This window comes from Calidris pugnax, unplaced genomic scaffold (genome assembly GCF_001431845.1).
Source record: "Calidris pugnax isolate Ruff unplaced genomic scaffold, ASM143184v1 scaffold516, whole genome shotgun sequence".
In the NCBI taxonomy this organism is placed as follows: Eukaryota; Metazoa; Chordata; class Aves; order Charadriiformes; family Scolopacidae; genus Calidris; species Calidris pugnax.
The window spans coordinates 1-12,897 of NW_015091408.1; the positions used below are offsets into that span (position 1 = coordinate 1).

A 12,897-nucleotide genomic window follows, 5' to 3' on the forward strand; every position below is an offset into this window, starting at 1 on the left:
CAGTCCCATCAGCACCCAGGGGTGACCAGCCCTATCAGCTCCCACGGGTGACCAGTCCCATCAGCACCCATGGGTCCTGACACCTCCCATGGGTGACTAGTCCCATCAGCACCCAGGGGTGACCAGTCCCGTTATCTTCCATGGGTGACCAGTCCCATCAGCTCCCATGGGTGACCAGTCCCAACAGCACCCATGAGTCCTGACACCTCCCATGGGTGACCAGCCCCAGCAGCACCCAGAAGTGACCAGTCCCATCAGCTTCCATGGGTGACAGCCCTGACAGCACCCATGGGTGATCAGTCCCATCAACTTCCATGGGTGACCAGTCCCATCAGCACCCATGGGTGACCAGTCCTGTTAGCTCCCATGGGTGACCAATCCCATCAACACCCATGGGTGACCACCCATGGGTCCTGACACCTCCCATGGGTGACCAGTCCCATCAGCACCCATGGGTGACCAGTCCTATCAGCTCCCATGGGTGACCAGTCCCAACAGCACCCAGGGGTGACCAGTCCCATTATCTTCCATGGGTGATAGCCCTGACAGCACCCAGGGGTGACCAGTCCCATCAGCACCCATGGGTCCTGACACCTTCCATGGGTGACTAGTCCCATCAGCACCCATGGGTGACCAGTCCTGTTATCTTCCATGGATGACCAGTCCCGACAGCACCCATGGGTGACCAGTCTCGTTATCTTCCATGGGTGACCAGTCCCACCAGCACCCATGGGTCCTGACACCTCCCATGGGTGACCAGTCCCGACAGCACCCATGGGCGACCAGTCCTATTAGCTTCCATAGGTGACCAGTCCAACCAGCACCCATGAGTGACCAGTCCCAACAGCACCCATGGGTGACAGTCCCATCAGCACCCAGGGGTGACCAGTCCCATCAGTTCCCATGTGTGACCAGTCCCAACAGCACCCATGGGTGACCAGTCCTGTTATCTTCCATGGGTGACCAGTCCCATCAGCACCCATGGGTCCTGACACCTCCCATGGGTGACAGCCCCGACAGCACCCACGGGTGACCAGCAACCCCCGACAGCACCCATGGGTGCCCGGCCCCTCACCTTCCCCGTTGGACTCCATGCGCGAGGCCGTGTTCACCGTGTCCCCGAAGAGGCAGTACCGGGGCATCTTGAGACCCACGACACCGGCGCAGACGGGTCCTGGGGGGGACACCCAGTGACCCCCCTGCTCCCAGCAGTCCCCAGTCCCAACCCAGTTCCCCTCGCTGCGGCCCCACACCCCTGGTGGCCCCACTGACCCACGGGGTGCCCTGTCCCCATCCCCATCCTTGCCAATCCATGTGGGTACCAGGTGCCACGTCCCCATCCCTGCTGACCCCTGGGGTGCCCTGTCCCCATCCCTGTCCCCATCCCTGTCCCCGTCCCCACTGACCCGTGTGGACGTCCTGTCCCCATCCCTGTCCCCGTCCCCACTGACCCGTGTGGACGTCCTGTCCCCATCCCTGTCCCCGTCCCCACTGACCCGTGTGGACGTCCTGTCCCCATCCCTGTCCCCGTCCCCACTGACCCGTGTGGACGTCCTGTCCCCATCCCTGTCCCCATCCCCCCTGATCCATGTGGATGCCCTGTCCCTGTCCCCATCCCCATCCCTGTCCCCGTCCCCATCCCTGCTGACCTGTGTGGACGTCCTGTCCCCATCCCTGTCCCCGTCCCTGTCCCTGCTGATCCATGAGGGGTGACCAGTCCCATTATCTTCCATGGGTGATAGCCCTGACAGCACCCAGGGGTGACCAGTCCCATCAGCACTGACCCGTGTGGACGTCCTGTCCCCATCCCTGCTGATCCATGTGGATGCTCCATCCCCGTCCCCATCCCCATCCCTGTCCCTGTCCCCATCCCTGTCCCCGTCCCCATCCCCGCTGACCCGTGTGGATGCCCTGTCCCCATCCCCGTCCCTGTCCCCATCCCTGTCCCCGTCCCCATCCCCGCTGACCCGTGTGGATGCCCTGTCCCCATCCCCGTCCCTGTCCCCATCCCTGTCCCCGTCCCCATCCCCGCTGACCCGTGTGGATGCCCTGTCCCCATCCCCGTCCCTGTCCCCATCCCTGTCCCCACTGTCTCGTGTGGATGTCCTGTCCCCATCCCCGTCCCCATCCCTGTCCCCATCCTCGCTGACCCGTGGGGTGCCCTGTCCCCATCCCTGTCCCTGCTGACCCCTGTGGATGTCCTGTCCCCATCCCCGTCCCCATCCTCGCTAACCCATGTGGACGTCCTGTCCCCATCCCTGCTGATCCATGTGGATGCCATGTTCCTATCCCTGTCCCTGCTGACCCGTGTGGATGTCCTGTCCCCATCCCCGTCCCCATCCTCGCTAACCCATGTGGACGTCCTGTCCCCATCCCTGCTGATCCATGTGGATGCCATGTTCCTATCCCTGTCCCTGCTGACCCGTGTGGATGTCCTGTCCCCATCCCCGTCCCCATCCTCGCTAACCCATGTGGACGTCCTGTCCCCATCCCTGCTGATCCATGTGGATGCCATGTTCCTATCCCTGTCCCTGCTGACCCGTGTGGATGTCCTGTCCCCATCCCCGTCCCCATCCTCGCTAACCCATGTGGACGTCCTGTCCCCATCCCTGCTGATCCATGTGGATGCCATGTTCCTATCCCTGTCCCTGCTGACCCGTGTGGATGTCCTGTCCCCATCCCCGTCCCCATCCTCGCTAACCCATGTGGACGTCCTGTCCCCATCCCTGCTGATCCATGTGGATGCCATGTTCCTATCCCTGTCCCTGCTGACCCGTGTGGATGTCCTGTCCCCATCCCCGTCCCCATCCTCGCTAACCCATGTGGACGTCCTGTCCCCATCCCTGCTGATCCATGTGGATGCCATGTTCCTATCCCTGTCCCTGCTGACCCGTGTGGATGTCCTGTCCCCATCCCCGTCCCCATCCTCGCTAACCCATGTGGACGTCCTGTCCCCATCCCTGCTGATCCATGTGGATGCCATGTTCCTATCCCTGTCCCTGCTGACCCGTGTGGATGTCCTGTCCCCATCCCCGTCCCCATCCTCGCTAACCCATGTGGACGTCCTGTCCCCATCCCTGCTGATCCATGTGGATGCCATGTTCCTATCCCTGTCCCTGCTGACCCGTGTGGATGTCCTGTCCCCATCCCCGTCCCCATCCTCGCTAACCCATGTGGACGTCCTGTCCCCATCCCTGCTGATCCATGTGGATGCCATGTTCCTATCCCTGTCCCTGCTGACCCGTGTGGATGTCCTGTCCCCATCCCCGTCCCCATCCTCGCTAACCCATGTGGACGTCCTGTCCCCATCCCTGCTGATCCATGTGGATGCCATGTTCCTATCCCTGTCCCTGCTGACCCGTGTGGATGTCCTGTCCCCATCCCCGTCCCCATCCTCGCTAACCCATGTGGACGTCCTGTCCCCATCCCTGCTGATCCATGTGGATGCCATGTTCCTATCCCTGTCCCTGCTGACCCGTGTGGATGTCCTGTCCCCATCCCCGTCCCCATCCTCGCTAACCCATGTGGACGTCCTGTCCCCATCCCTGTCCCCATCCCTGTCCCTGCTGACCCCTGTGGATGTCCTGTCCCCATCCCCATCCCTGTCCCTGTCCCCGTCCCCGTCCCCGCTGACCCGTGTGGATGCCCTGTCCCCTCCCTGTCCCTGTCCCCATCCCCGTCCCCACTGACCTGTGTGGACATCCTGTTCCCATCTCTGTCCCCATCCACGTCCCGATCCCCATCCCTGTCCCTGTCCCCATCCCTGTCCCCATCCCTGTCCCTGTCCCCGTCCCTGTCCCCGCTGACCCATGTGGATGTCCTGTCCCTGTCCCCATCCCTGTCCCCGTCCCTGCTGACCTGTGTGGACATCCTGTCCCCATCCCCGTCCCCATCCTCGCTGACCCATGTGGACATCCTGTCCCCATCCCTGTCCCCATCCCTGTCCCCATCCCCGTCCCCGTCCCCGTCCCCGTCCCCGCTGACCCGTGCTCTGCCCCATTGTCTTGTGCCCCTGGCTCTGCCCAAGCCTGGGGATGAGCTGTGTCCTTAGTCCGGGGATGCCATCTGCCCCACTGGGACACAGGGGTGGGCGAGGGGACAGCCTGGGGACCCGGGGGGATGCGCGTGCCCTGCCCCATTCTGACAGCCCAGGAACCCAGCGGGACAGCCGTGCCCTGACTGATGGTGATGAGAGGGATACCCATGTTGTGCCCCGTGGTGACAGCCTGGGGTGGAAGGGGACACCCATGTACTGCCCATGATGACTCCTGGGGTGCTTAGGGACACCCATTTTCTGTCCATAGTGTCACCCAGGGTAGATGGAGACACCTGTGTCCTGCTCACAGCAACACCCGAGGTGCCTGGGGACACCTGCACTTTGCCCACAGCAACAGTGGGGTAGCTGGGGACACCCGTGTCCTGCCCACGGCAACACCTGGGGTGGCTGGGGACATCTATGCCCTGGCCATGGTGACACCTGGGGTGGTTGGGGAGACCCGTGCCATCCTCCCCACAGTGACACCAAGGGTAGATGGGGACACCCATGCCATCCCCATGGCGAGACACGGGGTGGATGAAGACACCCATGTCCTCCCCATGGTGACATCCAGAGTAGATGGAGACACCCATGTCCTCCCCATGGTGACACCCAGAGTAGCCCCGCTGACCCATGTGGATGTCCTGTCCCTGTCCCCATCCCTGTCCCCGTCCCTGCTGACCTGTGTGGACATCCTGTCCCCATCCCCGTCCCCATCCTCGCTGACCCATGTGGACATCCTGTCCCCATCCCTGTCCCCATCCCTGTCCCCATCCCCATCCCGGCTGACCTGTGTGGATGCCCTGTCCCTGTCCCCATCCCCATCCCCATCCCCGCTGACCCGTGTGGATGCCCTGTCCCCTCCCTGTCCGCATCCCTGTCCCCGTCCCTGTCCCCGTCCCCGTCCCCGCTGACCCGTGTGGATGCCGATGCGCAGCTTGAGCTGCTGCTGGGGCCGGTGGCGGATGCGGAAGGAGCGGACGGCGTCCAGCAGGGCCAGGGCCATGCGGGCCACCTCGCGGGCGTGCAGCTTGCCGTTGCGCACCGGCAGCCCCGACACCACCATGTAGGCATCCCCGATGGTCTCCACCTGCCCAGGGGACACCAAAGAAGGGGTTTTTGTGTGGGGGGGGGACACACACCCCACCAGGGACCCACCACAGGTGGGACGCCCGGCGCCGGGGTGTCCACCTTGGCCAGAACCTTCAGGCCTCTTCAAGCGTGTGTTTGTTCCTCACCTTGTAGACGTCGAAGTTGTCGATGATGGCGTCGAAGCAGGTGTAGAGGTCGTTGAGGAGCGTCACCACCTGCATGGGGGTGCTCTCGGCCGACAGCGCCGTGAAGCCCACGATGTCGCTGAAGTAGATGGTGACGCTGTCGAAGGCCTCCGCCTGCACCGTCTCCCCCCGCTTCAGCTGCTCCGCCACCGAGCTGGGGAGGGGGGGGAGGAATGGGTGCCCAGGGTCATGGTATCTCCAGCCTCCATCAATGCCAGGAGGTCCTTGGGGGCCTCCAGCCCTCTGAGGGCCTCCAGCCCTCTGAGAACCCCCAGCCCAGAGCCCTGCTGGGGGGGCAGCGTTGTCCATGGTTCCTCTGAGGACCCCCACCCCAGGACTGGGGGTCCGGGGTCATCTCCAACCCCTTTAGGTACCCCAAGCCCCAAAGAACCATGGCAGGGGGTCCTTGGGGTCTCTAACCCTCCAAGCATCCCCAGTCCTGAACCACGTCGGGGTGTCCTTGGGGTCCCTGGCCCCTTCAGGCACCCTGAGGCATGGAGTGGTCTGAGGGGGGTGTCCCCAGTTCCTCCAAGCACCCCCGTTCCCAAGCCATGTGAGGGTCTTTGGGGTCCCCAGTTCCTCCAAGCACCCCCATTCCCAAGCAACATGGGGGTCCTTGGGGTCCCTGTGGAGTCCCCAACCCCTCCAAACAGCTCCAACCCCAAGCCATGTGGGGGTCCTTGATGTCCCCATGGGGTCCCCAGCCCTTCCAAGCACCCCCAACCCCAGGCCATGTGGGGGTCCTTGTGGTCCCCAGCCCCACCAAGTGCCTCCAGCCATACAGGGCATCCATGGGTGACCCCATCGTGGGGCAGGCAGGGGATACCAGTGGGGTGCCCAGCAGTGAGGGGGTACACAGAGGGCTGGGACCCCCCTCCAGTGCTCACTGGGGCAGGATCTGGTAGAGCAGAGCCTCAGCCTTGCGCTTCTCCTCCAGGTAGGCTTGGGTCCGCTCCTCCACCAGCTCCTCCAGGTTGTTGGCGTATTGCTCCATGCGGGACAGCAGGTTGTCCAAGATGTTGCTGCTGCTCTCCCTGTGGGCAGAGGGTGAGCACCCACCTGGGGGACACCTTTTCGGGGTCACCCATCATCCATGGGGCTGTGGGAGGTGGAGGTACCTGTTGAACTTGCGGAGCTGGACCTTGATCTGGTTGAAGTCGGGGCGCTCCAGGACGTCCTCGGCCCAGCAGTGCTGCATCAGCTGGCCCAGCTCCTCCATGTGGCACCCCACATTGGCCGAGGGGCGGAAACTGGGGCGCTCCCCGCTCTTCACCCGCTCAATGATCTCTGTGGGGCCCAAGAACCCATCAGCAGGTCCAACCACTCATCAGCAGTCCCAAGCACCCATCAGCGAGGCCAACAACCCATCAGCAAGGCCAACCACCCATCAGCTGGTCCAAGAACCTGTCACAGCAGGTCCAACAACCCATCAGCGGGGCTAAGCACACATCACAGCAGGTCACAGCACCCATCAGCAAGGCCAGCAACCCATCAGCTGGTCCAAGAACCCATCAGCACATCCAAGAACCCAACATAGCAGGTCCAAAACCCCATCAGCTGGCCTAAGCACCCATCACAGCAGGTCCAAGTACCCATCAGCAAGTCCAACAACCCATCAGCTGGTCCAAAAACCCGTCAGCACATCCAAGAATGCATCAGAGCCGGTCCAAAAAACCATCAACAAGGCTAAGCACCCATCACAGCAGGTCACAGCACCCATCAACAGGTCCAAGAACCCATCAGCACATCCAAGAACCCAACATAGCAGGTCCAAAACCCCATCAGCTGGCCTAAGCACCCATCACAGCAGGTCCAAGTACCCATCAGCAAGTCCAACAACCCATCAGCTGGTCCAAAAACCCATCAGCGAGGCTCAGCAGGTCACAGCACCCATCAGTTGGCCCAACCACGCATCAACAGGCCCCTGGAACCCCATCACCCCAGCCCTCCTGCTCACCTTTTGGCCCAACCAACCATCAACAGGTCCCTGGACCCCATCACCCCAGCCCTCCTGCTCACCTTTGGGGCTCAGGTCCATCCCCTCCACGTAGAAGACACCGTTGCGCAGGGCGATCTCTTGCAGGATGATGCCGAAGCTGTAGACGTCACCCTTCTGGGTGCCACGGGCCGGTGGGGACTCCATCCGCAGCAGCTCGGGTGCCGTCCACAGCTTCTCTGTGGCACCAGAGAAGGGGGTTCAGGTCGGGCAGGGACCCCAGGCACTGGGGGGAGGATGAGGACGGGGAGGGGGGCTCACTGGCGAAGAGCGCGTGGGAGTCCTCGCCGTCGGGGGCCACGCGGAAGCTCTCCAGCCCGTAGTCGGTGATCTTCAGGACGAAGCGACTGTCCACCACGCAGTTGGAGGACTTGAGGTTCCCGTGGGAGACGATCACCCCGTTGTGCAGGAACTGCATCCCCTGAGAGGACCTGGGTGTCACCCCCCTCCATGGGAAGGGGGAGACCCCCCCAGGAACTGGATGCCAGGTGGAAACCGACCCGTTACCTTGACGATGTCATGGGTGAGGGAATAGCGGAACATCCAATCCAGCGTGATGCTCTCGTTCTCCAAGATGTCCTGGGGACATGAGGGTCACATTGGTGTTCCTTCACCATGGATGGTGTTGGGATGGGGAGACAACATCCATCTGCCCACTATGGTTGGCTCCCTCCCACCCTGGGCAGCCCTGAGGCTGGGTGATGGGCACCATGGAGCCCTGATGATGGGTGATGGGCACTGTGGGGACCCAATGATGGGTGATGGGTGCTGTGTAGACCCAACGTTGGGTGATGGGCACCATGGAGCTCCGACAATGGGTGATGGCATTGGGTAGACCCAACGCTGGGTCATGGGCACCATGGAGCCCTGACATTGGGTGACAGGCACCGTGGAGCCCTGATGATGGGTGATGGGCACTGTGGGGACCCAATGATGGGTGATGGGTGCTGTGTAGACCCAACGTTGGGTGATGGGCACCATGGAGCTCCGACAATGGGTGATGGCATTGGGTAGACCCAACATTGGGTGATGGGCACCATGGAGCTCCGACAATGGGTGATGGCATTGGGTAGACCCAACGCTGGGTCATGGGCACCATGGAGCCCTGCCATTGGGTGATGGGCACCGTGGAGCCCTGACGATGGGTGATGGGCACTGTGGAGACCCAATGATGGGTGATGGGCGCTGTGTAGACCCAACATTGGGTGATGGGCACCATGGAGCTCCCACAATGGGTGATGGCATTGGGTAGACCCAACGCTGGGTCATGGGCACCATGGAGCCCTGACGATGGGTGATGGGCACTGTGTAGACCCAACGTTGGGTGATGGGCACCATGGAGCTCCCACAATGGGGGATGGCATTGGGTAGACCCAACGCTGGGTCATGGGCACCATGGAGCCCTGACGATGGGTGATGGGCACTGTGGAGACCCAATGATGGGTGATGGGCGCTGTGTAGACCCAACGTTGGGTGATGGGCACCATGGAGCTCCCACAATGGGTGATGGCATTGGGTAGACCCAGCGCTGGATCATGGGCACCATGGAGCCCTGACATTGGGTGACGGGCACCGTGGAGCCCTGACGATGGGTGATGGGCACTGTGGAGACCCAATGATGGGTGATGGGCGCTGTGTAGACCCAACGTTGGGTGATGGGCACCATGGAGCTCCCACAATGGGTGATGGCATTGGGTAGACCCAGCGCTGGATCATGGGCACCATGGAGCCCTGACATTGGGTGACGGGCACCGTGGAGCCCTGACGATGGGTGATGGGCACTGTGGAGACCCAATGATGGGTGATGGGCACTGTGTAGACCCAACGTTGGGTGATAGGCACCATGGAGCTCCGACAATGGGTGATGGCATTGGGTAGACCCAACGCTGGATCATGGGCACCATGGAGCCCTGGCATTGGGTGACAGGCACCATGGAGCCCTGATGATGGGTGATGGGCACTGTGGAGACCCAATGATGGGTGATGGGCACCATGGAACCCTGACGATGGGTGACGGGGAGCAGGGACCCCACCGGTACCTGGAGGCTCCCACGCGGGCAATACTCAGTCAAGATGCAGATGTTTGGGGGGTCGGTGATCATGGGCACCATGGAGCCCTGGCATTGGGTGACAGGCACCATGGAGCCCTGATGATGGGTGATGGGCACTGTGGAGACCCAATGATGGGTGATGGGCACCATGGAACCCTGACGATGGGTGACGGGGAGCAGGGACCCCACCGGTACCTGGAGGCTCCCACGCGGGCAATACTCAGTCAAGATGCAGATGTTTGGGGGGTCGGTGCAGGCACCAATGAAGCGGGTCAGATGCTCGTTCTGGACATCCCGCATCTACGGTGGAGCAGGGTGTGGGACCAGGCTCACCCCCACCTCCCACCCCACCCAGAGGGATGCTGGGCTGAGCACCCCCATCCTACTGCGTGGCGCCGAGGAGGGGTCCACCTACGTGCTTCAGCTCGAACAAGACCTTGCGCGTCAGTTCGATGCGCTTGCGGTTGAGGTGCTTCACGGCCACAAGGTTGCCCTGGGGAGACACGGGGTGGTGGGTTCCTGGTGGGGTGGTGGGTTCTCAGGGGGGTGGTGGGTTCCCGGTGAGGTGGTGGGTGCCTGGTGGGATGGTGGGTTCCCGGTGGGGTGGTGGGTTCTCAGGGGGATGGTGGGTTTCCGGTGAGGTGGTGGGTGCCTGGTGGGATGGTGGGTTCCTCGGGGAGTGGTGGGTTCCCGGTGGGATGGTGGGTTCCCAGTGGGGGTAATGGGTGCCTGGTGGGATGGTGGGTTCTCAGTGGGGTGGTGGGTTCCCATCTCTGCTCCCATACCTTGTAATACGCCGTCTTGGCGTAGACCTGGAACTGCCCCTCCGTGGTCATCAACGAGCCGTAGTTGGAGCCCCTCTGCAGGAAGGGATGTGGGGTGAGCCCGGTCCCTGTCCCCTGTCCCCGGGGCAGGGTTGGGGACGGGATGGGGGTGCTCACCAGGGAGAGGGTGAGCTTGCTGCCGGCACTCCGGAGATGTTTCTCCAAGCTGCTCATCTGCACGTCCTCCCAACGGATGCGCCACAACTCGGCCGCCAGCTCCTTCTCCAGCTGTAGCTTCCTGCACCAGGAGGGCAGGGTGGGACCTCTCCATGTGTGTCCCCCCACCCCACCGGCCCCACCACCTCTGGGGACATCGGTAGGTTGGGTGACCCTCCCCAACCCATCACCCTACCTGTAGATGAAGAAGGAGGTGATGGTGATGGCCAGGAGGATCAGGCTGACCACGAGGGACAGGACCTCCAGGGTGGACAGGTTGGCTGCACAGCAAGAGGAAGGCGATGAGGGGTTGGTGGGGGGGTCTCCATGTTGTGTGTGTGTCCCCCCCCGTGGACACCACTCACCTTTGCGGCACAGAGGGTCGCTGTTATCGAAGCCACAAGGTGGGACATCAGAGGGGACCACGTTCCCCGGCCAGTGGATCTCGCGTCCCGGCACCATCTGGATCTTCTTGGTGGTGCCGTTGTAGTTGGCCACGATCTTGGGGTGGGGGGGGCAAGAAATGGGTGGGAGGAGGCCCCCGGCCGCCCCACGGGACCGGCTGCCCCCGCGCTGGGGCTCACCTGGAAGTCCCCCAACGCCGGGTCCATGTCCCACAGGGAGTAGTCGCTCTCCCGGTCCCCGTTCTCATCGATCTTCAGGAAGCCGGTGACACCTGAGGACAGCGAGTGAGGGTGGGGTGGGGTGGGGTGAGGTGGACACCTCCTGGGTGGGGAGGTCCTGATCCCAAAATGATCACCCTGGGAGGGGGGGCTGGTGGGTCCCTGGTGGGATGGGGATGGTGCTCACCGTAGAAGGTGCGGTTCCACATCTGGCGGGTGACGGCGGAGGCGTTGGTGACGGAGCCACCGCGCTCCAGCGTCTCATTGAGGGCCTGGGCGTAGAGCAGGACCCCGTCGTGGAAGGCGGCCGCGATGAAGTTCATCTGGGGGACACGGAGACGGCTTGGGGACAGCCAGGGGTGACTGTCACCACATCCCCAGCAGCCCCGGGTCATCCCACAGCTCCTCGTCCCCAGCAGCCTCAGCTCCATCCCTTGTCCCCAGCTCCATCCCCGGAGACGGCTTGGGGACAGCCAGGGGTGACTGTCACCACATCCCCAGCAGCCCCGGGTCATCCCACAGCTCCTCGTCCCCAGCAGCCTCAGCTCCATCCCTTGTCCCCAGCTCCATCCCTTGTCCCCAGCTCCATCCCACGTCCCCTTGTCTCCAGATCCACCCCATGTGCCCCAGTAGTTCCAACTCCATCTCCTGTCCCTTGTCCCCAGCTCCATCTCATGGCCCCAGCAGCTCCAGCTCCATCCCATGTGCCCCACCAGCCCCATCTCCAACTCCATCTCCTCACCCTTGTCCCCAGCTCCATCCCATGTCTCCTTCTCCCTTTGTCCCCAGCTCCATCCCCACGTCCCCAGCAGCTCCAGCTCCATCCCATGTCCCCCAGTAGCTCCAGCTCCATTCCATGTCCCCTTGTCCCCAGCTCCACTCCATGTCCCCCAGTAGCTCCAGCTCCACCCCATATCCCCGTCCCCAGCTCCATTCCGTGTCCCCTTGTCCCCAGCTCCACTCCATGTCTCCCAGTAGCTCCAGCTCCACCCCATATCCCCATCTCCATCTCCATCCCATGTCTCCTTCTCTCTTTGTCCCCAGCTCCATCCCATATTCCTTGTCCCCGGCTCCATCTCATGTCCCCAGAATCTCCATCTCCATCTCCATTCCATGTCCCCTTGTCCTCAGCTCCATCCCACGTCCCCCAGTAGCTCCAGCTCCACCCCATGTCCCCGTCTCCAGCTCCATCCCATGTCCCCTTGTCCCCAGCTCCATCTCATTTTCCCAGCAGCTCCTTTTCCATCTCCATTCCATGTCCCCTCATCCTCAGCTCCATCCCATGTCCCCCAGTAGCTCCAGCTCCATCCCATATCCCCATCTCCAGCTCCATCCCGTGCCTCCTTCTCCCTTTGTCCCCAGCTCCACCCCATGTCCCCTTGTCCCCAGCTCCATCCCATGTCCCCCAGTAGCTCCAGCTCCACCCCATGTCCCCGGCTCCATCTCATGTCCCCAGCAGCTCCATCTCCATTCCATGTCCCCTTGTCCCCAGCTCCATGCCATGTCTTCTTCTCCCTTTGTCCCCAGCTCCATCCCATGTCCCCCAGTAGATCCAGCTCCATCCCATGTCCCCTTGTCCCCAACTCCATCTCATGTCCCCAGCAGCTCCATCTCCATCTCCATTCCATGTTCCCTTGTCCCCAGCTCCATCCCATGTCTCCCAGTAGCTCCAACTCCATCCCGTGTCCCACCAAGCCGTCCTTCATGGAGAAGTTGAAGTGGGTCAGCGCCTCCTCCTTCAGCCGCGCCAGGAAGGGCCGGTACTCGGGGTTTTCGGGCTCCTTGTAGGTGATGATGGTGACGGCCTGGGACGGGGACAGCGCTGGCAGCGGGGACGGGGACGGGGACCCTGCCCAGTCCTGGGGGGCCGGGGGTCCCCACCTGCCCTTCTGCCCTCCCACGAGCAGGTTCTGCCCCGGCAGCGCCGGGACCCG

General features: G+C 62.9%; 1 protein-coding gene across 1 annotated transcript in view; it reads right to left on the reverse strand.

Annotated features, from left to right (window-relative positions):
• Window positions 1–1,075: 1,075 nt before the first annotated feature.
• NPR1 (natriuretic peptide receptor 1) overlaps window positions 1,076–12,897 on the reverse strand; it is a gene marked incomplete at its 3' end in the record, with an annotated part of 47,917 nt that continues 36,095 nt past the window's right edge. Inside the window, exons 7-19 of the mRNA XM_014961411.1 lie at window positions 10,537–10,621; window positions 10,302–10,422; window positions 10,146–10,220; window positions 9,776–9,853; window positions 9,556–9,660; window positions 7,817–7,888; window positions 7,571–7,730; window positions 7,333–7,488; window positions 6,432–6,600; window positions 6,201–6,347; window positions 5,275–5,467; window positions 4,952–5,126; window positions 1,076–1,174 (exon numbers count right to left, since the gene is read on the reverse strand). Coding sequence (XP_014816897.1) covers window positions 1,076–1,174; window positions 4,952–5,126; window positions 5,275–5,467; window positions 6,201–6,347; window positions 6,432–6,600; window positions 7,333–7,488; window positions 7,571–7,730; window positions 7,817–7,888; window positions 9,556–9,660; window positions 9,776–9,853; window positions 10,146–10,220; window positions 10,302–10,422; window positions 10,537–10,621 — 1,635 coding nt within the window. The remainder of the gene's footprint in view (window positions 1,175–4,951; window positions 5,127–5,274; window positions 5,468–6,200; window positions 6,348–6,431; window positions 6,601–7,332; window positions 7,489–7,570; window positions 7,731–7,816; window positions 7,889–9,555; window positions 9,661–9,775; window positions 9,854–10,145; window positions 10,221–10,301; window positions 10,423–10,536; window positions 10,622–12,897) is intronic.